The sequence below is a fragment of the Falco peregrinus genome, chromosome 15 (genome assembly GCF_023634155.1).
Source record: "Falco peregrinus isolate bFalPer1 chromosome 15, bFalPer1.pri, whole genome shotgun sequence".
NCBI lineage: Eukaryota > Metazoa > Chordata > Aves > Falconiformes > Falconidae > Falco > Falco peregrinus.
Window position 1 is genome coordinate 1,955,869 of NC_073735.1, and position 26,274 is coordinate 1,982,142.

At 48.4% G+C, this 26,274-nt stretch overlaps 1 protein-coding gene across 6 annotated transcripts in view; it reads right to left on the bottom strand.

The window, feature by feature from the left end:
• ALG9 (ALG9 alpha-1,2-mannosyltransferase) overlaps positions 1–26,274 on the bottom strand; it is a 78,243-nt gene that overhangs the window by 27,035 nt on the left and 24,934 nt on the right. For 2 of the 6 annotated variants that reach the window (XM_055819421.1, XM_055819419.1), the window contains one exon: positions 15,658–17,753. The exons of 3 other annotated variants lie outside the window; for them this stretch is intronic. In XM_055819421.1, coding sequence (XP_055675396.1) covers positions 17,595–17,753 — 159 coding nt within the window. In that variant the 3' untranslated portion in view covers positions 15,658–17,594. Of the gene's footprint in view, positions 1–15,657; positions 17,754–26,274 lie in introns of those variants that run through there. One more of the 6 variants, XR_008749911.1, reaches the window with a different exon arrangement.

Here is a 26,274-nt window from a genome sequence, read left to right on the forward strand (position 1 = left end):
CAGACAGAGCCCTCGGGGAGCTCTGGGTCAGGCCCACTGTTAACAGGGCACCATGGAAATCACATTTGGGCTGGTCCAGCCTGGCCCTCCGTGCCATTACATTCCCCGGGAATGAGCTCATGGTTTCTTATAAACTCATGCATCAATGTTTAAATCAAACTTTGGCAGCTGCTTTGCAAGGGAAGGGGGAAAACACAGAAGTCGTACAACCTCCCTTGCTCGCTGGCTTGCCTAACCCTTCAGAATGTAATTTTTTACTATAAAAAGCTGTACTTTTACAAGCCAGGAGAACATCTGATGGGGCCCAGCAACGTGTTTTCTGTTTTACTTTGTGGATTGTGAGTACTAAACACACCAGTATTTACTTAAAACCAGGAACCCGTTTGCTCAGCCTTTCTCCCGGGTTACTCCCCTGATCAAAAGGCTGCTGTTTGATAGGAAATATTGCTAAGGTAAAACAACAACAAAACTCCAAGGGCTCTAAAGATGCAGTTCAGGTGGCCTTTAGGAGCCCAGCAGTTCAAGAACTGTCTTGTAGGGATAAGTTCTGCCCCCGGAGCCCCTGTGCTGAAACCCACAGCATGGCTGCAATCGCAGGGAGGTTCTCTCCAGCCCGTTTAGAACAAACAGCAAAGCTGATCCAGCACTAAATCCTAAACAACTTAAGAAATTACAAGACGAAGTGGAGAGAAGCAAACAAGATGTACTAAAGGTATACCGTATGCTAACATACTGTTTGTACGTAGTCTTTTTGACTTGTAGCTTGTGCATGTTTAAGTCTTTTTTTTTTTTTTTCTTCCCGAATGTGCCACGGACTGCAGCGCAGCTCACTTTCAGTTACAGTTCTATACCAAAATCTAGAGTTTTCTTCATATGTTATTGCCAAGTACTTCTTCTGTGAAGAGTGAATAACCTATTACCTCTATTTTACGTAAGTACTTTCAGCAGGGGTCAAAGCAGAATTAGTGAACTTCTAAGAGTTCTACTCATTTAGTAGTGAAGGTTGAATTATTTCACTTGAAAGGCTGTGAGACAGAAAAGCCAGTTCTCTCCAACCCGTTTAGCAGGACAGGCTTTTCCATTTCCCCAGCCCAGGAGAGCTGGAGCTAAAGCCTTGACTTGATGAACTACCCACCTGGGGATTCTCACGGTCTTGGGACCTGCTGCCTGACAACGCAGCATCGCACCAACGAACCGAGGCTGCCCAGGGCACGGAGCGGCAGCAGCTCCGCTGCCGTGTTGCAGCCGCAGGTTCCTGCCCCAGGAGCACCCAGCTGCCCCAGCCAGCAGTGCTGGCCCCTTGCTGTCACTCTTCTGTAAGGTCGGACGCTGCGTTCAACCCAATGCAGCGTGGCCGCACGCAGGGAAGCTCCAGGCTGGGACTGGAGACATGAACTTCATTTCTCAGCTTTGCCACCGTGCTGGCTGGAGTCCGCGGCGTTTTGTGGCTCAGCTTCCCTCCCAAAGACAGTAACATGCTTTCCTGACCTCTTCTCCTCTCTGGATTAGGCAATTACCTACTTCTTTTATCAGTAACGAGATTTTAAGTATCTGTGGGAGCCTGACTGCTAAAGCAGGCACCTGGCTGAAGGCTGCTGATCTGCACACAGTCTCCGGTGCTGGATCTCATACGAGTGTGCTGCTGGCCAAGGTGCCAGAGGTAAGAGGTGCCAGGAGCTCTCCATAGGTACATGCCAGCATTCAGAGAGGCACATATTGTACACACAAAGCCCCATTCCATTTACTGCACTCTGGCCTCATCTGAGCTGTATTTTCCTGCTGATGTTGAAGTAGCAGATGCCTCCCCTCCAGCCAAGAGGCTGGAAACCACCTCTGAAAAGAAGCTAGTGCTAGAAACCGAAACGCTCTGCTTTCTAGCCAACAGCGCAAAGAGCTTTGCAAACATGAACCAATTCTGTTTTAACCTTCCTTGCAAAGTAAGCGTTTACTCTATTTGGCATGGTTTGTCACCAGTTTTGTCAGCAATAGAATTCATAACGTGATCTTGAAGCTCAAAGACACAGGTTTAACTGCAAATCCCACCATTCCCACCATGTGAAATGAGCAATATAACAGAGTTAGAAGATCCTGAGCTCTTCCATCTAGAGGTAAGAGAACAAGCAACCTGAATTCACATAGCCTGAACAAAGCACCCATCACACTGAAGATTTTCTGCATTTACTAACCAGATTCTTACTGATCTCCTCTACCCCATCACTCCACCTTGACTGCCTTGTTCCACTTCTGAAGATGCTTCATTTAGGGCCAGGTCTGACATCAGTCAGAGCACACAGCACCTACTTCCAAGTGTATGTCCTAGACACTACGAGCAAAGAGACTCTAAGACAACCTTCTGTGTCCACGCTGCCCTGTCACGGAGGCATCTTGCCTTTCTGTTTGGGAAGTACTAGTGTACTTACAGAAAGAAACCGTCATGAAAGCCAGGCACTTCCCAGCAAGCTAACTAGGCTCCAGCTGCTGAAATCGCACGTTGAGACCAACAGTGGTCTGGGCAGGGTTTTATTCCCTAGATGCTGCTGTAATTAAACAGAGGAGCTGCTCCCTCCCCAAGAGTAACAGTCAAGTCCTACAGAATTATATAGCAACCTTTGTCATCTATAATTAAATATTAATAAATATCATAATAGAGTTTTTAATTATAGCATCTATACATACTTAAATCCACTATTATTTATATCTACTCATAATTGCTCATTAATCACACACCAAGTCAACCTAGAATCACCCGAAAAATTCCACTTAAGCTTTGTAAATGATCATCAGTCAAAGGAATGTAACCATCCCAAAGCCTGCCTTTAAGAAAAACGTGCCACAGCATTTCTGAAGTGATTACCTAACACCTGAAAGAGCTGAAGAATCCATTTCCCTCCAACCAAACTATTCTGCCCCACGTTGCCAGGGAAGCTGGAGGGAAGCAGGCATTGGAAGCTGATTTTCCAGCTTGTGAAATTGCTCCCAGCGCTGCGGTGTACAAGCTCGCTGGAATAAAGCAGTCAAAGCAACAGAAGTTGTGCAAGAGGAGAATTGCGTACGCCACAGCTGCACGAACGAAGCCTGCTTCCCTTTGCCCCACAGCTGCTGCAAACGGTCCTCATCGTGTTCTTAGAACTCAGTCTAACTGGGGCTTTAATACCCTGGTAAGTTTAGGGAAACATATTCCCAGTTGCACAACTGCTAAAGACAAAACCATGACAACCTGTCTTCGGGGCTGGATGAGTTTTAACCCCCTCCCTCCCCTGCAAGGGTGTAAGCAGTACCTGAAAACGTTCCGTGGCTTCCCACAGCTTCTAGGACTCTCCTCAAGGCTTTTTAGGATTTATTCTCCCCACCTTCCAACCTGTGTGTTTTGACTTTTGACGCCATCAGCAAGGGGTAAGAATTCCTGAAACTGTAATTTTTAACAAACTTCTCAAAATTTGAAAGTGCAAAGGACAGACGGAAGGAACAGAAGCCAACCAAACTGAAATCGGTATGAATGGATGGAGGAAATCATTCCCAACAGGAGAGATGAATCCAGCTGGTACCAAAAGGTCCTGAGCTCGCTCTCTGGGCCAGAGCCTGCAGCTGGGGACAGAGGGACAGGCGATGAGTGGCCAAAGGATGAGGAGCCCCACAGGCTGGCACACCACCACCGGACAGGGGGGTTGACCTGACAGCCCAGAGGAGTTCAGAGGACAGAACAGGAGGTGACTGATGTCCTGAAGTGACTTTGCAGAGGACTTTCTGGGGAGTCCATCGGAGCTGCAATGATCAGGGAGGCAGGAACGCCTCAGGTCAGGTTTTCACACCCAAATCACAAGGAAGAATGCCATTGCTGCTGTACATCCAGGCAGATGGGAGGTGATGGTGTGGACTTACAACCAGTACCATAGGAGGAAAGTTGTATCTTGAACTCTAGACCTTAGACCTAAGTGAGTTTAGTGCCTTTAATGACAAGTCAGGGGCTTGTATCTAGCTAGCCACCAACAGAAACATCGTGCACACCAGCGAGACATGGTTTCAAGCACTGTCAGGGCAGGCTCTTTTTCTCCACCAAAACTCTTTCCAGTCTTGTCTACTTGGACTTACAAAGAAACTAGTGCAAATCACCCTTCAAACCGACATGGAGCTCTCCTGCCTACAAGACCTTTAAATTGTCTCCATCACCTCCCCCAGTGGTTATAAATCTCAGGAGGGAGAAGCATTGGACACAGGCTCGCTCAGCAGGAGCTGCAAAGCACGAGGGACCAGTGGGGGGTATTTTTTTTGGCTTCAGCTTCGAGGGCATAAAGATAGATTTCACTTGGCTAAGTTGCAGAATGCAATTAAGGACCATGCTGCCTTCTCCTAGTGGAGGAGAAAAGTTTCTTACTGGAGCCAAATAATTTTGACAAACTAAATAATTTGTGCAGGGAAGATCTTCGAGCTTCTTGTTAATGAACCAGAAAGGCAACAGCAAGCGCACCGAAAGGTAGGGCAGCAGATGTAGTTCCTCTCTTAAAAAAATGCTTGGGGATTATAGGAAATTGCAGTAATAAGGAAATTAAGTGTCACAATAATTGAAAATAAAGAGAGGGCTGCTAGACCAAGGACAAAGCTCCAGCTAATGTCACACACAAGCTATATCCAAGTGGTGCGCACGCTAAAAATCCGTTGGGACAGGGCTCTGGCCAAGGCTGTCCATCAGGACTCCGAAAAAAAGCCATTGCTAGAGTACATCCTTGGTATCTTTACATTGCAAGGACATAATGCAAGGGTGGACTGTCATCACCACAGCCCAGCTTAGCACGGTACAGGACACATGCAAAAGACTTGATGGCATAGAAAATTGCCACCAGGACTGACCCCTCCAGTGCATGCGGAGCTGGCTGTTCCGGACCTGTCCAAGCCACCGTCTCAGCGAACTACAGCTGCAACACTTTGCTGACGATATATGTTACCTGTACAGGAGCTGGCTTAATCACTGGCTGCCAGAAACGTGGTATCGAAGTGGAAATCTGTCTGCACTGATCCATCCAGACATGCTCAAAGGAGTTTTTCTTAATTTAGGGCATCTCTGCTCCCTTTCTATACCAGGAAGATTCACTTTGAAAGTCCAAAGACTCCTTCCCTCTCTGTAGGAGTGTTAACACACAAACAGCTTTAATAATGTCATTTAAAAACATGTGCCCTGAGGTTTGGAAGAGGAATGCTCCAGTATCCTGCCAAGAACAGGTCAGCGTGCAAGAATTACGGATCTGTGGCACAGAGCTTTAGGTTGAGATTTATCACCATATGCAAGTTGTACATCCTTTCAATGCCAGGCATCCTTCCACCGAGCAAATACAAAATCGTGCTAAGACTACAGATCAAACCCATACTATCATTCTTAGAGGAAGGGGGAGGTGCAGGAGGAGTGCCAGCTTAATTTCTGTCAAAGGTGGATCTTCCTGACTCTTGCCTTGGCTGAACTGAACTCTGCAAAAGGCCTGAGGGACAAGCCACCCGCACTCCAGCATCACTGTGCGGAAGGACAGAGGAGACAGGGCTTTTCTGATGGCTGTCCAACACAGGCTGACCCCTCATTCTCACCATGATGCGTGACAGTGTCTCACCTTTCCTTGTGTGTTCAGGCATCGTTCCAGGGTGCTGCCTCGGTGGTGCAGGGGAACGCTGGGGCTGCACCCTGGGACGCAGTGGTACAGCACAAAAAGGCAGGCAGAAAATTGGGAATTACCAAAATCAAGGCCTGGGGTGCCTTTGTCCTGATAACAGAGGATGCAGATAAACTCCAGTGAAGTCAACAGGAGTTTTTTCACGGATTTTAGTGGAAGCAAGATTCCACCTTGGGATTGAATAAATGATCCTGTGGCTTTCTCTTCCCGAACTCCAGCCTTTCTTGAAGCAGATGGGCTGAAACACACTCCACACTCGGAACAGAAAATGAAAACATGACCTGGCAATCATTGGAAGGCTCCCACAACCTTGTCTTTTATGAACGCCCACATGTCATTGCTACACAAACAAGAGCTGCCAGTGTGGGAGACTTTGGGGCAATATTCCAGCAACAGGAGAAACAAATACCAAAACAAGAGAGCAACAGCATTTTAACAGCTTGCCTAGAAAAGTAAATATTGACTGGTTAACTGGAAAAAGCCAGCTCATCCTCCTTTTTGGTGAGGGCAGTTCTGGCGCAGAGGAGGAGTCCTCACAAGCTAGCAAGCACACCGGGCTTACAAAACACGACAAGGAACTTTCTTAGCAAATATCTCTGGAAGGTGATACTGGACAGCTGATCTACACAATGGCTCTGTTCATGAACAAAGAAACCCCGAGCCTGTCTGCAGCCTCTAGAAAGTAAGCTAAAAACATACAGGGAATTCACCTGACCCCAAGGGTAAGCAGCGTTGGGTTCTGCACACACCTCCCTGTCCCAGCTGAGGAGGGCCGTGCCGTTAGAACAGACTGCCAGAAACAGCCCATGCTCCGGCAGAGCAGGGAGCTAAACCCAGCTCCTCTTGGGGTGACGCTGGACACGCCTGCCCTCTTTCATCAAGGAGTCCTTTCGAGAGGTTGAATGACTCAGGTTTTGCCTGCACCAGCTTTCCTTCGCAGAATGTGCTGTCCGAGCACCATCAGCGTTTCAGTCAGCTGACGGAGAACTGGCCAAAGCTATTTAGGGCATGAAGACCAAGCACAAAAGCACATCAACAGTTTTCATCACGCCACTGTTAGGTACAAGCTCCACAGAAATGCATCTGTGAATCCACCAGTAAAAACCACTAAAACATAGTCCTTCTCATGCACAGTCCTTTACTAGCGTAACTGGAATGCCCTATGTGGGCACGGCCAGACAGCCAAAGCAAAAAGGCGGCTTTTGGGGGTTGTAACGCAGCTCGAGAGTCATCTGACTCTCACAGACATCACAGCCACTCACACAATGAAAGCTCAGACACACGCACACTGCTGTTCCTGTAAAACATTCGTGCAGCAGGCACGTTAGACCAGAACTGACATTTCAGAGGCAGTCCCATTAACCCTGAGCCTGTCGGTAAGCACCCTGTAATCTTTTTTTCCCCTGTGTTTAGGAGAAAATACCTTCCTGCCTGAATACCATGGAATATACGTTGTGGCCAAAATTCCAGGGAGCTTTTATGATTTAAAAAAAAAAAAAAAAAAAAAGAGAAGGTCCTGCACTTAGCAGTTCTGCCGCCTTCTCCACATTCTCACAGAATGCAGAAATCAGAGCACCCATTTCTTCCCTGCCAAAGCTCCTGCTGTTCTCTTCCACCTTGTCTGGCCAGAGAAGTGACAGGGATCGCATCGATTCCTCCATAATGCTCCAGGCCTGCTCCCGCTGGAAAAGACAAGTACAGCCTTGGATTCTGCACCAGCTCCCACATGAGGACAACTATTTATTTTGGACTGCCAGAAAGACAACATATTTGTTAGCAAATTCTGCAAGACAGAGGACAGGGAGCCTAATTGAAAGGAAGCAATTAATCATTAGTTTTCCTTACAGACACGGATTATCTGTCAGTAAGTGCCAACTCTCGAGAGAAAATGCAATCCAGAAATAATCTTAATTAGGAAAGAAAGTTTTCTGGGGTGCTTTAAGAATGGGAGGGGGCTTGCTTTGCCAGAAGGCCCTGGTTCAGCTTCTCAGTTCTTACGCACAGTAGCAAAGGGACCATCAGCAATCGCGGAGCAAGGGAGAAAGGCAACTCTCAGCATGGTGGGGCGGCACCAGGTTTCCTCACTCCCTGCCTGTCCAGCACCTCCATCTCCCACCCTGCCTGGCTGCACTATCAACAGTGTGTACTGGAAAGCACACGACGGAGTCCACAGGCACTGCAGGGGGCTCTCCCCGCCGGGCAGCAGTCCAGCTCGCACAGGAATGCAACGTGCTGTACGCAAAACACGTAGGCGCAAAACTTTTCCACCGACTGCAGGATTTCAGGCAGGGCACCGTGCTCTCACAGCCCAGGATTTGAAGTCAGCAGCCAGGATTTGAAGGCGAGAAGCCTGCAGCCCTCCAGCCCGGTGTGCCAGGTGTGGCAACAGGCAACAGGCAGCACAGCGCTTACCTTGTCCACCTCTGGCCAGAGATGCATCCCTGTGATGGACCAGGAGACCCGAGTGAGAGGCTGGTGGGATGCTCAGCCAGACACACACACACAAAGTAGCTGTGTTACAGCCCGAGGGGCTCACCGCCAGGACCGTCACAAGGAAAGGACTTTACAGAAGCTACTAAAACGAGGAGGAGCAGCGTGTTCTGGAAAGCTGAAGCACTGACTGTAGCACAGGAGACCGTTCCAGGGATGTACAGAGAGGGATGTCGCCCCTCTCCAGCTATGAGCACTTCTGCACTACTGCAGAGGGGCCGGCACATCCTCTCCACACAGCTCTGGCTGCCACAAAGCCACCTGAACCAACTAAAACTCCACTGCTATGAGGGCAATAAGGGATATGTAACTGTGGTGGTGGAGAGGGAGAACAGTCAGCATGACCTCCTCCTTCACGGCCCCGTCAAAGCAGAGGAGGGTGCAGTGACCTGCCTGCCCACCTGGGTAGGGAGAGCACTCCAGGCCCTGTCTCCACACAGCACCAGGCTCCAGCTGAGCCCCTCTGTCAGCATCTTGCACCCTCCTGTGATGTCTCCTCAGGCCAGAGCACAAAGGCACCGGAGGCCAGGGGCTGGGAGCTCTGTTACACTTTGCCCCTCTGCAAAGAAAACACCCAGGCATCAGCCTTTTTGCCTCGCAGTGGGATCCCAGCAAGGTCAGCCTTGCCACCCAGCTGCAAGGTTGCAGTCCTGAAACCCAGGGTCTTACCTGTAGCAAACCCCCCAGTTGCCCATCCCCAAGGCTGCCCAGCAGCAGCCCTGACGACCCCATCTCTCCACTCTCGTGGAGCACGATGCCCTCTCCTGGGAGCCTGAGGGAGCAGCTGGAGAAGCCTTTCCCAGCCGGAGTGGGGTGAAACTCAGCACGGTTCCCACCTGGAACCCAGTGCCCGGGGGGCTGGGAGGGAGGAACGGGGGCTTACAACCGAGATTCCCAGCTCTTAGCTGAGATCCCACCTCCTCCTATGAGCTCCTGCCCGCCACGGCCTCCCAAGGCAGACCAGCTTAACACAACTGATGGAATAAAGCTCTCCATTTGCAAACCGCTGTCCTCATCTCTGCCGGTCTCTGCTCACCACCAGCCTGCAGAGGATGCCGTATGGAAAGCAAAAAAAGAAAAAGCTGAAGGATCACAAAGAAGTTTGGAAGCTAAGAGGAAAGGAGCATTTTTTCTGTGGGGCAGGTAGTCCAAATCTTTCCCTCAGATGCCTCAGCCAACGTAATTTCTTCAAACAGCACATCTCTGCTTCCACATGGTTCTGCCTGCTGTCCTCCCATGTCTCCCCTATGGTCTCTGTGCTTTACGTCACCCTCACGGTATGTACCTGGCTGAGAAACTACAAACGCCTCTTCCTAATGCTGCACCCTACTTACACCCTACATACATCTTCCCTTTCCTCTTTCACCTCCACCACTCCCTGGAATCCACCTGCGAGCCTGAGGCAGATGTTCATAGCCCTGCATCACTCTCCTCCATAGAAGCCATTTGCTTCTGCGTGGTACCCAGTATAGCTGCCTTAGGCCAGAGAGCTGTACCCATTTCTCTCTAAATCTCCCTGGTGTCACTTGCTGAGTGATCCAAGCACCCAGCCTCTCTAAAGACACCCCGTGTTGCCCTCTGCATCTACCCCCGTGTCAAAGAGGAGAGAAGCCTGCGAGTTCTCCGAACGTTCCCTTGACAAACAGGTATCTGCAGGCAAAGATATGTGGAAAGGGAGCCCCAGCAAGCAGCACAGCTGGCCAGCTGCAGGCGTGCCATGTAGTCTCCTCCCTCTCACCTCACTGCAGGAGACACGGGCTCCAGCTGCTCACAAAGCGAGCCGCAGGGTGTAGGGAGCATGGCAAGCACTGCGTCTGCACCGCCGAGCCCACCGCAGACAGACCTGTTTCGCCGGGCTTAGCTAGAAGAACCAGGAGTAATGCAGGTCTGCCAAGCAGTCACCTGGAGAAAGAACAAGAAATGTTTTCGAGATTTTGGCTCCCACACCAGCCCTCCCCACACCCATAACAGCAACATCCACGGGAGGGAGGGAGGGGAGCTGGCCATTTCTTGAATAGTTTTAAAAATACTCCCTTTATCCCTTCTCCAAGCCTACAGCATATCCCGGCTATTCAGTGCCTGCCCCAGTTTATACAGAGAATGGCACAGGGCGCAGTCTGAGCAGCTTTGGGGCTTTTCTGTACAGCAGAGCATTACCTAACAAGTATAGGTAAGAGAGGAGCTCTGGGTTCTCACAGAAAGCTGAACCCAATTCCCCGGAGCAAAGACTGAGCGCACAAAATATAAAATCAGCTTTGCAAGTGAAGATAAAGCACCCTCCAGCTAAAAGTACAGATGCCAAACAACTGAAAGAGGCAGAGAAAGCAGCAGCACGGGCAGGAGGGAGGCTTGGGGGAATCTGTGCTGGAGAGATTTGGCAGGGGGAGAAGGCTGCTGTTTATTTGGATGGGAAAGCTAACAGCCTTGAATGAGACAGCAGCCCTGCTAGGCCAGATGTGTTCACGTTACACGGCAGCCTGCTGCCAAGCTTGTCGAAGTCGCTATTTCCACTGCTTTTTGGTGAGCTTTAAATCTGTCCCTCCTCAAAACAAGGCAGAGAAAGGAAATGCTGTCATCTCTGTTTCACGAGGCATTGGGGCTTTCTCCCAGCCATGCAGGTTGTTGTTCGAGCCAAGCAAGGAACTGGACCCAGTACTCCTGCTTTAGCCACCAAATCAGCTGATTTGCACACCTACACACGCTGCAGTGACCGCTGGCAAGAGCTCTGCCCGGTTGCTTATTACTCGTGTTTTCCAGTCCCCCTCCAAAATAGCTGGCACTTGCCACCCTGCTGACAATGATACCTCATTAGCACAGCTAGAACTTGGGAGGCTGGAAGAGCGAGGAGGATGAGTTCAGGTAGGAAGAAGCAACAACAGCAGGGGCAGGCAGATCCTGGAGGAGCAGAGATCCCTTTTTCTTGCCAGCTTCCCCAGTGAAGAGCCAGAGAGAAAATAATGGATATTTATAAGCAAACCTGTCTCTAAGGCAGCAGTTTCCAAAGTCTAATAATAGGGTTTGGACTTGTTTATTGCGTGATTCAGACAGCATTGCATAAAGCTGCTGGAAAGCTCCTGCCTGTCCCCAGAGCACACTCCCGAGGAGCTGTGAGTTAGAGGACAGCCTGAGTCCAGCTGCAGTGGGTTCGAGCCAGCACAGCACCGGCAGGTTCTGTGCCTTCAGAGGCGCAGTCGGAGCCAGCAGAGATGCTGGAGCAAACCAGGCTGTGCAGAAGAAGTATAAAAGCCTTGCCCCACAGAAAGCCAATCACCTACTCCCCATCTCGAAACAGCAAGATAAGAAGCCAAGAAGCCTGGTAATTGCACCTCTTGCTTTGACTTTGGTTTCTCACACCTGCAGCAGTGCTGAGCAGAGCCCAGGAACCCGCGGTGCGACACATTGTGAAATCCGGGCAAGGGCTGCACCTGCTTAAAGATTCTGCAGCAGTGGGAAGAACGTCAGGGATGTGGAAAGCTACCTGTCCCCCAAATCAAGGCAAAACCCCACGCCTGCAGATCACCGCTATTATGCCTTGACCACTGGGCTGGTCTCAAACCAGCCCTGGGAGTACAGGCAACTGCTTACGAATTCACCACAAACCCCACATCCAGTAGCCCTGTTGTTTCTTGCTGACTCAGACACAATGTGTTGAAAGTGCAGCTTCCCCAGCCCAGTAGGACGGGAGGATTGAAAACAGGAAAGGTCAAAACAGCCTTCTCTTTGTACGAGGGAGAAAACAGGGCTGGGCTCTGCAGCACAGGGCAGCACCTGGACAGCATGTTCTGAGGCAGAATAATTGCAGTGATCAGCTCTCCACCCTGCTCTTCGCTGGACAGTCAGTCTTTCCAACCAGCCCGTTTCAACACGGGGCAGAGGAAACTTCCCAGAGAACGCCTCGTTGCTCACTCCAGGGAGGACAAGTGCTACAGCAATGTCACACGGACCATCAGAAATCAGAGCGGGCCAGAGCAACCTTCTCTGTGCCGGGTGGAACACAGAGGAGCTTGTCCATTTCTAGAATAAGTTGTTTGAAGCCTGTTTTGTCGATCATCTTTAAATGCTTACCCAGTTATTCACCTCCCAGGCAAGATTCGTGGAGGGAGTTAGAGGACCGGTGAGTGGCAGTACTCCCGAGAAGCCAGGCTCCTGGCTCTAGTCAGGCATCCAGCCACTCACACTTGCTTGGAGGAGACCAGGAGTCTCCACCTCTGCATCCAGCCCCAGACCCTGTCTCTTCACTGATCCCACAACGAAACGCGCCTCTGTCCAGTCCTGGCTGCAGTTCTCCAGTCTTGCACAGCAGTTACCCCCTGGATGAAGAACCGGGCAGGAAGGCAGCAGAGAACTGCATTCATCAAGGGTCCTGCTAGGCTATGATGCGCTCTCACCCGGCACATCCACCCTGACCTCTTTTTGCTGCTCAGCAGACACAGCTGGAGTCTGCAGCGCAGGCAGATGGGGCCTCATTAGTACCTCTCCAGGCAAGCAGATAGAGACACGTGCAGTTATTCATGGGGACATGCGCTGAATCTCAGCAGGGCTGGGATGATGCTCAGGTTCTGACAGATGTTCAAAGAGAAAGAAATTCAGTTCTTTCTTTCCTCCAGCAGTGCCTGGAGAACTAGGAACTCAAAAACACAGAATTTCATTACCAGGGCCTCTCTCCACTGCTACTTTGAGCCCTTCTTACAGCAACAAAATAAACACACAACCTACTAACTCAATACCTTTTGTTGGACCTGAGGTGGACTCAGATGCTGAGACATTCCCTGCTTTTGAGGTTACAAGTAGCAAGGAAAGAGCTGTTACCAGTACGACTACAACCATGAACTAATGTTTAAGCATTAGGCTCACTAGAGACAAGGCAGGGCAACAGGGGAGAAGAAAGGGCTGTTGTTATTTGACACTGACAGTCACTGTCCTGGGTACCAAACTTCGGTCCAGTCCCTTCAGCATCACTCAGAGGATGCACAGTCTGCTTTGGAAATAACGTCCCCGCACCATGCCTTACGGAAATCTCCTTTATGTTGGCAATGCAACACGGCAAGGGAAAGTGCTTCCCCATTCCTATGGAGAGAAGAGTTGTCAAACAGCAGCTGTGCTCTGATATGACAGACTAGCTGCCAACATGCCATAAATCCGTCCTAGAACAACCAGCTCCTGTGCAGATCTGTCAGTCACACCTGAAAGCTGGCCCGTGGCATTCCCAGCTAAGCCTGCCTGAAGCCTTCCCAGCCTTCAACAGCTCATTCACTGTTATTCTTCTCCAAGGTACCTGCTCCACACACCTCAACTCCTTTGCTCCTGCTTCTTCACACACCCTCTCAGTTTCTGGTTTCTAAGAGAGCACACTTTCCTACAGAAAGAAGACAAAAAGATTTTGAACAGGAAAAAATCCCTGAGTCAAGGAAAGCTTAAGCATCACCTCTGTGGAGATGCATTATCCTTTTTGTTTTCCTTTCAAAAAAGAACAAATTTGTATTGAACATCCTTGGAAACACGTTTGAGTCCCAGGGTGTCCTCTTCTGACGTGCCAGGCAGAGCCCTAGGTGGAGGTGACCAGCTTACACGTATGCAGCTGAGCCCTGGGAGCAGGCAGCAAGAGCAGGAGCAGAACTGAAATGGACCGTAAACCCTGCTGCAGCAGAGAAGCAGGGGAAAATAGTTCTGTGGAAATCGTGACTTCCCTCAACCTATTTCTGAGAGCGTCAATCTGTCTCACTGGACTCTCCACCTCGGCGCTCCTTGTTGCAAAGGATGAGCTCAGACAAGATGAGATTTACTGGGTTCCCGTATTTCACAGCAACTTGTCCGACCTGCAGTGCTCTCAGCCTCAGTTTAAAGGTGGAGAAATAACTGCCAGCAAAGAGACCAGGAATACTGTAACCCCTGTACGTTCTCCAACCAACGGCAAGTGTCGTGCATGGTCTCTCAGGCTCATGCAAGAAACCCATCAGCCCACAGACGTAACCGCAGGGTAGCACCCATCCATGCCTCTGTCAAGGAACCAGCTGCTGTCTGTGTGCCAGGTCAGCACTGGAGAAAGACACCTAGATACTTTATTTTCCAGAATCAGCCAGAACAACACAAAGAACCCTTTCTCCAAAGACAGAAAGGAGACAGAGGTGGACTGCCTCCACTATCCTGATGTGCTACAACAGGTTTGGTCACAACACCCCTCTCTGCCTGAGGCAACTCTAGGCAGAGAATCCAGCTAGGCAGATCAGCAATTTGTGGTTTGACCCTTTACCCATGAGCTCACAAACCACAAGATTTTTTTTTTTTTCAATAGAGATCATAAATTAGCTGTCCCAAACCTGCCTCCTCACAATGAGATCATACATTTGCTTTAATGAGAGTCAAATCAAAAAGAAAAGAAAAAAAAAAAAATCCGAAGCCCCTCCATCAAGCTTGCTAACAAAACCAGAAAAGCAAACTACAAAATGCCTTTAAAAATGTTTTTAGATACAGCTCCACCTTTTGGTATGAACTTCTTCACATCCATGTCTGCTTTCAAAAAAGCAGGATCCTTCATCCAGCTAACATGAGCCAGGTGGGCAATTCTTGCAGTCTCTTCTGCACGCCCTGATGCACATACCCCTCAGACTGGTACTGCTCGCTCCATCGAGACTGTTTATTTACTACTAATCATCTCATTATTGGTGGCTTTTTGCTTAATCTCAGCACTGCACAGAGCGCAACAGTCCTGACTTGTGAATTATGAAAAGCTGAGGAGAACCTCAGCATTTCCTATCAGAAACTTCACCTATGGCTCAGTCTTTATGATGAAAACACTATTAGCAGCAACTTCACCTACTCATTCCCAGTGGTTCCAGCTGGGATCGATAGATCGCCTCTATGCTACGGTCTGGCTGCCCGGTAGCACTACCCCTGACATTTCTGCATTAGCAGGGACTAAAGGAAGAGAGGCCCTGGCTCCTGTACCTGCTGCCAGGAAGGCTGGTTCTGTGCCAAAGACACCAGATTAGAAACAACCTGTAGGCAGACTACATGTCTGACCTCAAATGAGTGCTGGCTCAAGATCTTTGCAGCACTGAGACTCCCAATTTCTCTCTGAAATCAGCATTAAGATGTGATCTACTCTTGTCATCAATGAGAATAATAACAACCCTCCCTTTCCCTGCCCCATCTCTTTAGCTTGCAAATTCTCCAGGCTGCAGGACTGACTCCAGCTGGTCGCCTGATAAGCAGCAAAACTGAGTGCCTGCCTTGATCTGAAACTCTGGAATGCAAAGCTCCTGTAGCTGCACCTGCATTTACTACCAGGAACCAAACATTTGCTGCATTCCTCTGGAAAACACTAACTCCTAATTATTGTCAAGTCATCAGTCTACCACCACCACCCCAAAACAGGAATCAAACTGGAGAGGAAGGTAGAGCAGCCACAGTCATTTAAAACGGGTGTTTACTGTACTCTTTTCACATTAAACATGAGGTTACGGGCTATGACAACATGGAACAGTCACACAAGCAGCGCCAGAGAGAGGTGCAATTGGTTCTTTAACTGGAGTTTTTTCTTTATTTGATTTAAGGTCAGGGATTAGCAAGGGGAGAGGCAACAAGCAGGGCAAGAGTTTTGGTTTTGATTTAGTGGCACTGTAGAGCCCTGTTCAACACATGTAAACTTTTATGAGGAGCAGAGCCGGCTGGAGGGAGGTGGGGGAATACTATGAACACAGACACTACAACACTGATCTGCAACGTGACTTTGACCTTCCAGACCAACTCACTCAAGTCACAAGCTGCTTGGCTGAAAACCTTGAAGCTCCACATTCGACTCATACAAAAGGTGATACCTGCACAGGGTGACATCCACCTCTGTGAAGAAAGCCAAGACTTAGACATCACAGATGGTTCCCTAAGCCTTCGAAGTTTGAATTTAGAGTCTCAGCTTCAAATTGCTCCTCCATACAGTGGGGGTGCAATGGAAGAGAACCGCATCCTCCATGCTGTAGTCATCCAGACAACGAAGCAGCACACTGCTTGCTCTTACCATGATTCGCACTTTATAGGCTGTGTTTCCAACAGAGCATAATGCCGTTACAAAACCTCCTCCTTAATGAAATGCAGGCAATTCAGAACACCTCTCCCTATGTTTCTGAAGTTGCTCATATGATTCAGCCCCTGCCTTGCTCCTCATCCCGTTCCTCGCTGCTTTGTCCCAGTAGTACCATGTTAGATCTGCCCTTCGCATCCTGCTCGGCTGTTAACCCACAGACCGGCCAAGAGACCTGCCTAGCACTGCATCCTGCACCTGCACCAACACGGGTACCTCCAGAGGCACACGCTTTTCTGTTTGGATCCCAACAGCTTCCCAACATACAGATCTGCTTCCTGATCCGCCTGCTCTGGCACCCGGCACTGCACACACAGACCCATCTAATGACAGTCACAGTGGGGCACGGGATTTGGGCAGCCTTTCTGCAAAAGGAACTTGCTCCCTGCCAGCCCATCCCCACAGCGTTCCAAGGATGTGAGTGAGAACACTCCCTTCATCTAGCTTGTGATACTGCATGTTTTACAAATGGAGATATAATAAATGCAGCACTGCTCTGAAGCATATTGGACCAATGTAACACATACTGTCTATTCTGGGAAACAGAACTGCAAAAAAAATAATTAATCCTTCTTCTACTCTCTGGATGTTTCCAGAAATTTTAAGATGCTGGAGTCTAGAATTCAAAGGACGTTACAGGTATCTTAAAAAAAAAATCATTATAAACAGCAAACAAACCCTTGGTTTCACAGATAACAAAAACACTCTGATCCCATTAAAACAGGTAACTGGCTCAACTCTGAAGTTCGGGGGGTTTTCTCCCAAAAGCACAGGTTTATCCTTGAAAGTGTCACCTGCACAGGATGTTTTTCAGTGGTGCATACTACTGCATTCCTTGAGATTCAGTGCATTTCGGTTAATTGTCCTTCAGGTGCTCTCATCTTTTCCTCCTCCTTTTTCTTAAAAAAAAAATAAAATTAAAAAAAATCCTTAGTGTTGTTACCTGAAAAAATTCCCTAGGAAATGGTGAGCACTACTTAAGCAGACGAGAACAGTGAGCGGGGTGGGAGGGAGAAAGAGGCTGAGCTGGATTTTCCCAGTGCCAGATTGTAACCTGGAGCAGAACCTCTTACTGTCATTTCTTTTTATTTCCCATTTTTCTCTTCTCTGGTGTAATAGATAATAACACAGGGAGCAGCAGGGATAATACGTTCGTAGGTGGCTGCTGGATTTTCAAATGGTTTCTTACCAAGACGTTCTGTGTAGGCAGAGCAGAGACCTGACACCGAGTACTGAAAGCAGATGATGCACCCTTTTTACAGCTGGAAGCTTGCAGAGCAAAATCACTTCATGGGAAATCTTTATTAGTGAATCTTACAACTGCGATCTTCCAAAAGGGAACCGAAGATGGCTTAGGCAGCTGTCCAAGAGTGTCAGATGTTTTTGATTTTGTTGCCCAGGTGTGTTGCTAGCCTCCCATTTTTTTCCTTGTTTGCTTCGACCTTCGAGATTTCAGAATAGTATAGTTTGCATACCACGTGTACTGTTCTGAGAGGAGAGGGATGTAGAATGCACGCAGCAGCTTTGAGGACCTGAAACCAGAAAGGAAAAACAAATCATCCTTAAAGCGCTCATTTGCCAGTACGTTCAAAACGATACAAATGAGGCTTTGCAAAAGATTTGGGCTGGTGAGTCAGTGACACGAGGAATGCTAATGATCAGGCATAGGAAGCCCAGTCCCGTTTTCTGCTTGTCCGTGGGACCAAAGCTGGTTTGTACCAGCGTCACCAGCTTAAGAGCAGCAGCCCGCCCAGTTCTTCAGCACGCCCACTAGCCATTCCTGTAGGATTAGGGGGGGGAGAGAGGGCAGGAAGGTGTTGTAATTATCAAAAGATCCCAGATATCACCATCCAGAGAGCAGTACGGTACAGCCCTGTGGGCCTTTGGCATCACCCAGCCAGGCAGGCGCCCCGCTCCTCAGGGCACGCCATCGAGGTGACAGATAGCACCGCTGCACTTAGCTCCTGGCATCTCCTCTTTTCTATCCAACCTTTCTAGCTGCCTACTCCTCCACGCATGTCTGAAGAGCAGAGAGAAGCTTTGACGGGCACTGGCATTTTGATATTTTGCTTTTGTGCTGATCTTCTGTTGAGGGTATTGAATTAAAGAGGGATGGATGGCTCTAAAGGCTACGAGGCAGGCTACTGCAGGTTGCCAGCATTCACTCCATGCCTGGCTAGCACTGGGAGCTGGCATTTCACAGCACTTTGCACAATTGGACCAGTGGAGTACTCAAGCATGGAGGGTCTAATGGTTGCATCAAATTAGTACCTTTTGTTTGGTTGCTAATTGCTGGAGCTGTGCTAGCCGAGTACATTTTAAATGCGTGTATTCACTTACTGAGCAAAGAGTAAAATCCAGGTTTAAATGTGAAGTGGACAAATATAATGTCCTTCAGCAGGAGCACTGCACTTTGCTAGAGGCTTCAAAAAATTGAGCAACTTTCTGAAATCAGGGCTGGGGCAGAATCTTGCTTCCTTGAAACATCTCTCTTTACCTCTGTAAGATCAGCTTGTTGGTAGACCATCAACCTTTCACAGACAGAAGTCTAACTCCATCCACATAAAGCTTGGAAAAGCAGCAGCACTCAGATTTGCAGCATGCTAAGTGGTCAGGAACGGTACAGAGATCCAGCACATACTTGCTGGTCACTGTAATTCACACAGCTTTGCTGGTAACACAGCCAAGGTTCTGGACATTCAATTCAAGTCACTTTTTCGGAAGGCAGATGATTTGTGTTTTGTTTGCTTATTGTAAGGCACCACTGGATATCTTTCAAAAATGCAGTTTAAAAAACAATGGCAGGAACTGCCACTGTGAACTACATCTCCCTGGAGGCTCCCAGGGTTCTTAGACAGCCTCACTGTAATTCATCTGAGAACAAACAGCTCCTGATCTCCTGCAACTTGGAGTAAAAGACCATCCAGGAAAAGACTGGTGGTATCTACTTGCATTGGCATAGTACCACCCAGCAGCAGGGCTGTTACAGAAGATGTCATACATGCACAAAGCACAGCATTTTTCAGTTGAAATGTTCCCTCTTTAGACAAAGTGACGGACAAAGCAGCACTCTTCCCACAGTGGGGAGGGGAAACTGAGGCAGAAAGTGGTATCTACCCTCAGAGAGACTGAGCAAGTCTGAATTCCTAAAATTTACAAGTCTAACTTCTAACTCCGCCTCCTTTCAACATCCAGCATCTTGTAAGCCTGCTTTTTGCCAAGCACTCAGCTTGTGCTTTAGGATATAAAAATGCTGATTGCTTCACTATGAAGAACAAAAAGCTCAGTGATAATACTTAGGCCCTTTACAAATTGTAAAGCACCCAGCAAAGTTCCTAAATAAAAGAATCACTGGAAATGGTTGCTTTTTGTGAATTCCTGAGGTGCTGGAATCGGGAACATGTTCAAAGCAGAATCTCTTAGTAGCAAATAACTAGGCAGAAGATGGTAATTTTGATGTATACTGAACAAGGAGCATTTTTTGCAGCTGTCATTTCCTTGTGCCTGGAAACCGGAGGTCAGCCCTCCCTCCAGTCACTAGAAGCAAAGGCATCCCTTTGAATACAAGTGCTTGATTTTCCTCCTCCATCTCTTGTGGCCAACGAACATCATGTCATTGCTGAACTTATTCTGGCATCTCCTCCTCTGAGCCTGACAACCCACCATTGCTACCACGGCTGCTCTCTGTGAATGGTGTGGTTTCACTGCAATTCCCTTTAGCAAAGAAAAACCAAGAAAAAGCAACTGTGTTCAAGCTGCTTGGGATGCTATTTAAAACAAGGAAAATGAAAAATAAGGTACAGTACCAGCCTGCTGCTATGTTGTAAGAAAGGGACAGAAACTAGCACAATTCCCCAGAGCTCAGGGTGTGTGCTTGGGTTAAGATGAAGTAATTCGTTGAATTAGCCTTGTGTGGTTTAGCTCGCGGATAGAGAGAAAGGCAGCACCTTCAGCTGATGGCTGAGGTCCTGAGTATACAGTCTATAGCACTGAAAATATTTTCAGTTGCTCAGTCCAGGCGTAGAGCTGGCAGCAGCCAGACAACAGCACCCAGCCCACATCCCTCCCTTGACCTGGATGCACCTACACACTGACAGCCTGCCCAGGCCAGCACTGTACGGTGCAGTGGGCACCCAGTAACGGTGGGTCTGACCGCTGGAGCAACAGAACTAAGCACCTGTGTTTACCCTCAGTGCTGGTGCCTCTCAACAGCTCTGCAGAAACGCTACTGTCCTGTCTATACTTCTTTTTGTGAGCACCACTTCCTTTTTTTATATAAGAGGTATACCTTTTCCTTGTTGGTATTCTGAAATACAAGCCCAGTGAAGCTCACATGGTCGTGGTCACAAGGTCTTTATGGCATCTGTTCAGACTGTGCAGGATCCTGAAGCTTTGCTTTCTACAACAAAAGGATATTCCAGGAGCTGGTAGTAGCAGAAACCTCCTCCCAAATAAGCCAGCTCAGTGTAACCATCCTGAGTTTGCAGACAGCCTGAAACAGCAACTCTGAGCAACAAAAGCCCTCCACATACTCTTAACTTTGCTGGCAACTCAGCCCTTACTAGCAGCAGTTTAAATGTCAGTGTTCACTGTTTCACAGTTTATATCAGCAGTGAAATGGGAGAGGAAAATACTGTTGGTAAAAAGAAGATCAAAAAAGGAGAGGCAGGAATGACTGATGGGAAAAAAATCCTGAGGGTGGAAAATGATGAGAATTGCAGATCTTCCCACCAGTGGATATCATACATAACGCCAAGGCACTCATGACAAATAACAGCACAGCGGACCGGTGTATAAAGGCCACAGCTGATCTACATTCCTGTACTCCTCCCCCAAAACAAGGAGTGCCTCGAGAACGGAAAGCTGTAAATCTCATTTATCCAGGAGACCCCAGAAGTGAAGTTCACCCTGCTCTTCAAGGTGGAACGATGTATTACTCAAACTGTCAAGTCCACAAGGAGTCCTTGGTTTCCCCCAGGGGTCAGGTAGTCAGGCTGCTGGCATCACAGCAAAATGACTCTTCACTAACAAGACTTATAAAGGTTAAAAGTGAAGAGTTTACATCAGTTCCTCAGTCTAAGGACAGAGGTTAAAAGAAGGCAACAGAAAATAAAGAGAGGTATCTTAAAAATAATGTTGATGTGCTCAGAGAATCACATCTCAGATATAAACACATGAAAGCCTGAATATAGCATGGTAAATGGTGACACCAACACATCTGCTCCACAGTTACAAGGTCAGCCTTTTTGGTTGTTCAGCAGCAACCTTCTCACTGGAAAAAGACTCGAGTGGACAGAAGCACGAGGCTGCTCTCTCTGCTGCTGGTAACTACACAGCAGCCAAGCCCTGGATGCCTGCAATCTACAGCAGCCGTGAGACCCACGGCTGCTGAGGCACCTACAGCTCAGGAAGTCATGATGGAGCTTTAAATTCAGACAGGGAACCTTTACCTCCTGTCACCTCGCTTTGTCAGGCTCAGCAACCTCAGACAACAGATGGCACATGGAAGGGGATGGGATGACAGATGACAGTGAATATATATATAATGTTCTATTTGCATTTGCTTCTAAATTTGTCCCCCAGAGACTGAGTGTGTGTAGCCTTAATCAGCACAGAGCTCCCAAGCAGCATGTTGGTAGCAAGATCAAGGCCACAATGACTCCAAGCTTGGTAGCCAAGGATCTAGTGCAATGCTGCTGGAACACTGGTGCGGGAAGACTTTTTCAGTGGTGAGCTCCAGGCTGGAGCCAGGCAACAGGCAAATTCTGCCCAGCTCCTGCTGTGCTCCAGGCATGGAAGCTATCCCACATTCCAGGGGGGGGCTGAATTCTTCTGCAGTTTTTTGGTTTCTAGGGGAGCAACTGCTGCAGCACCCAGAGCAGCTCCCAGTTAGGACAGAGGTGCAGTTACCAGTGGGCTCAGCAGAGCTAGAACCACAGTGCCCTTTGGTGCTAAGTGATTTTCTGTTGATTACGTATTCCAGAGAAAGCAACTCAACAGTTCTGTTCTCCTAACACGAGTGAAAGCTCTTCTGGAATGGAAACAAGGACTGCTAAGTGAAGATGTTCAAGTCCCCCGTCCTGAGCTCATAGACTGACATGGAACGGAAGCAATTAGATACACATCGTGGTGGGAGATTCTTCCTAACTGCATCCTGTAACCTGAACTTCTTACCCCGGTGACAGAAGAATTCAGAAAGCAGCACAAAAAGGGAGAAGGGAATGGCAGAAAGAAGAGGCAGGAGGAAGGTGAATCTCTGCCACATGGGCAGGACCTGGTACCTTCTAGCTACAGGCATACACTCATGACCAAAGGTCTCTGGAAACCCATTAATGTTTGCACCTCCTCTAGGTGTTAAATTTTATACCAGCCATGCACCTAAGAAGTAATTTAGCTACTTATAAAACAAAAGTAGGGAAAACATTTCATGTAGCATGGAGGAAAGCACCATTAAAGGGAACAAGACAGAGTCTCTTATCAAACCAGGGTAATGATATGCTAGAACAAGGTGACCGAATCATTAATTTTGCACTAAGAATTATTTTTTTTTTAATGGAAAACCCAAGCGTTTGGAGCAAGCAGACGGCTCAGCCTAAAGAGCTGGAAAATATGTGCTCCTCAGTGGGGAGCTGTAATATATTTCCCCTTTTCTGTGCCAGATTTGGAGTGCTCAGCCAATATAGAATTAAATGGACCTTGGCAAAGCAGCTTCCTGAGGAGCATAATTAGCTGGTGGCTTGGAGTGCTCTCTAATTCAATTAGCAGCACCATTTATCAGAGCCAGCTGAGATTTACATTTGCACTTGCTGACGTCAATGTGAGACTTGCAATGAGTCCCAGAAGCCTCCAGTTCAGCAGGAGTGAATTGAACTGCTGGGGTCATTTATTTTCAAAGAACAAGAGCAGGAGCTTGGTTTTGGGTGGGGAGGTATTTGATGTGTTTTTTTTTTCCCCAAATGCTCCTTGCTCTGCAGCCACTGAGCTGCAGACTTGAAATCTACACCGGCAGCTTCCCTCACAGCTCAGTTCAAAGTGACACTTCCTCTGTTCCTTCTTCCCTTTTATAAAAAAAGCTGTGTTTTCATGGTGTTTTCACACTTACTTCATAGGCAGCAGCGGACATTTCCAAATCATTGTGTGGAAGCAGGTGCTGGATTTGAGAGATGCATCATTCTGCTGAGCTGAGGAGGGGGGAAAAGTACCTGCTCAGAAATGCGAGCAGCCTGGATCATCATTATAGGAGTTCTTGATGCATCTTCACTGACTCTACCCACAGACCTGTGTGTCTGACCCTGGGAAGAACTCTTCCCCACAGATCTACCAGCTCTGGGATCCTTTCAGCTTACCAATTTCTAGCACTTAACATGCTATTACAACTGTGTTACTGCTGCTCTCCTGCAGCTAAACTCCCCAGAATGACCAATTTCTCAACCCTGAGACAGCACTACCTAGATTTGTTGTCTCAAACTAAACCAAAACAAAAACACACAAGTGTTTTTGCTGGGATTTCCGTACCTCCTCTGCTATCAGGCCTGCCAACAACTTTCTGGACTACAGAAGTACTTGTTGCTTCCCTGAAACAGTCCCAGGGCATCACTGATGCCCTCAGAGAACCTTCCAGTGGGATGGAGTGGCAACTCTCAGTGTCCCCCCCCCCGAGGCTCTGCAAGTGCCCACTCTAGCAGGCTTGGTTACTCCACAGACTGGGGTAAGGACAGAAGCAAGCAAAACAAGGGCTGACTACCAGCAAGGGAGGCTGCTGCAACCACAGACAGAAGATACACCAGTAGTACTTGCTCTGCAAATGAGGTTTTCCAATCCAAACAAAACAACAATAACTAATGCCTGGGTCTGAGGGCAAGACAGTCCCTCACATCTTATTCAATCACTAGGCAGCTCTACAATTGCCCCTAGCTAACTCATCTGTCAGCTGCCAATCTGCTGCAAAACTTGTGTCATTTCCCCTTTTGAGAACTGCTTGAGCCCCATTACTTTATGCAAGTTACGACTCAATCACACTCAGGGAAAAAACCCAATCCAAACAACACCGTCTTATTTTAGAAATGCTATGACGCACTCAGAGCGAGGAGCTCAACAGACTGATTATGAACATTTGCCATGGGAAACCTTTACATGGATGTTACGACAAAATTCCAATACTGTGATGAAAACAATGCAAAGGTATTTACCTGCCACTGCTATTATGAAGTTGAAGCTCCTCACTCTTTCATTCATTGCCAACAAACTCCTGGAAATAAGTGGGGAGCTAATGAACTTTTGGTCCAAATGGGAAACTGCAACACAGGGAAGGTTTGACAGACCCGGACGGAGTCATGGGGGTATCGAGTTCCAGCTGAGCCTCTTAATCACTCAACCCCCTTAACTCTTCTCCAAGGCCAAATTACAGAAAGAAATCAAAAATATATGACAAAAATTGTGAAGCAGGCAATCAAAAAATAGCCTTTCTGAAGTTTCTACTGCTCATGCTGCGGTGGATGGGCTTGCAAAAGCGGCCCTGACCTTGTCTGTAGTATCCAGTTTTAAATATTATACCTTTAAATGACACAATGGCTAAAAACAGGGGAGATGAGACCTTGCATGGTTTGTTCTTTCTGCTCTTCACTGTACCATGAGCTGTCTTGGGAAGCTGTGCCCAATTGCCCTGCATTTGCCCTGCTAGGCAGGCCGTGGTTCCTGGCTTACTGTTATTCAGGGGGAACAGGGAATCTGCCAGACAGGCAGGGTGACAAGACGGGGAGACACTGCTGGTTCTCCCATCCCTCAGCATCAGCGATACCCCCCAGGGAAGCCCATGCCTTTCCAGTGCTCCCGCAGCACTGCGCCCTGAGCTGCCCCACCTGCTGACTGCTGAAGGCGCAGAGCCCAGCACTCCAAACTGCAGGAGCTCTGGAGGTACTAACAGCAGGGATGGAAATCAGACCTGCTGCTATGGCAACCTGGCCTCCTCCACTGGTGAAGGCACCACACCTCCCCTCTGCTCCAGCTGTGAGGCGGCGATAAGGAACAGCACGGAGAATTTCCATGCAGCACAAGAACAGGAGCGGTGGCTGACAGGCGACACCAGCAGGGCTAAGGATCTGACTGCCTGATCTCCTCCTGGGACGTGCACGCTCTGCAAACCCTCTTCTATTCCAGTCTTCCACTACTACAACAGCAGCTTTTGTTAAGGAGGACACAGCAGCCAGAAAGATCCCCTTCCCTCCCCACCACCTCTAGGTGATCTGTTCTAAGGTCTTGGTGATGGCTTAGCCAAGGAGCAAGGAGTATGCTCCCCTCTCCCCACCCCCAGTATTCTGCCTTCACATCCCACCATTACCAGGGTCAGTATGCTCTGCTCTGTGACTCCCAGCTTCTCCCAACAAGCTGCTGCTCCATTAATTCCAGCGTTAACAGCCACACACACTCTCCCCTCACAAGCCAGACATGAAGGACCACACGCAAAAACCATCACCCCTGCACCGAGTGCACTACCGGAGTCTGGCTTGCAGAGATACTTAGCCAACACGAAACATACAGCCTGGGAATCTAGCTGGAGTTCCGATGATCTAAATGCAACACACAATATCATATACCAAATCAAAATGATTGCACGGCTTTTCACTGCCAAGCTGGAGAATAAGTTACCAGCCTCAGCCTGGCAGGAAGCACTCTGACAGCATTTTCCCCAGAAGAACAGAACTGCAACACCACGTCTACCTACGTGTTCAGCCAAATTCCTGAGAAACCAGCCAGATATTTATGCTTGGCAGGATGCAGGGGTTTAGCTGTAAATAGGGAAATTCCTTAATCCTATCAATATCCCCTAATAAGAAGGAGGGGGGGGAAGAAGAAAGAAAAATGTGATAGTGACTCATACAGAAACAGCATTAAAGCAGTCAAGAGTGACAAGGACTCAGCTCAGTACTGAGCCACGCGTTTGGCTCTAGCTTAACTCCTCGCACTGATTCCAGTCAGCACTGCAGGCTGCAGCAGAGTCAGGATTGAGATGGTGTCAGATGTAGACACACCACATAGGAAAAATCCCCAGCTAAG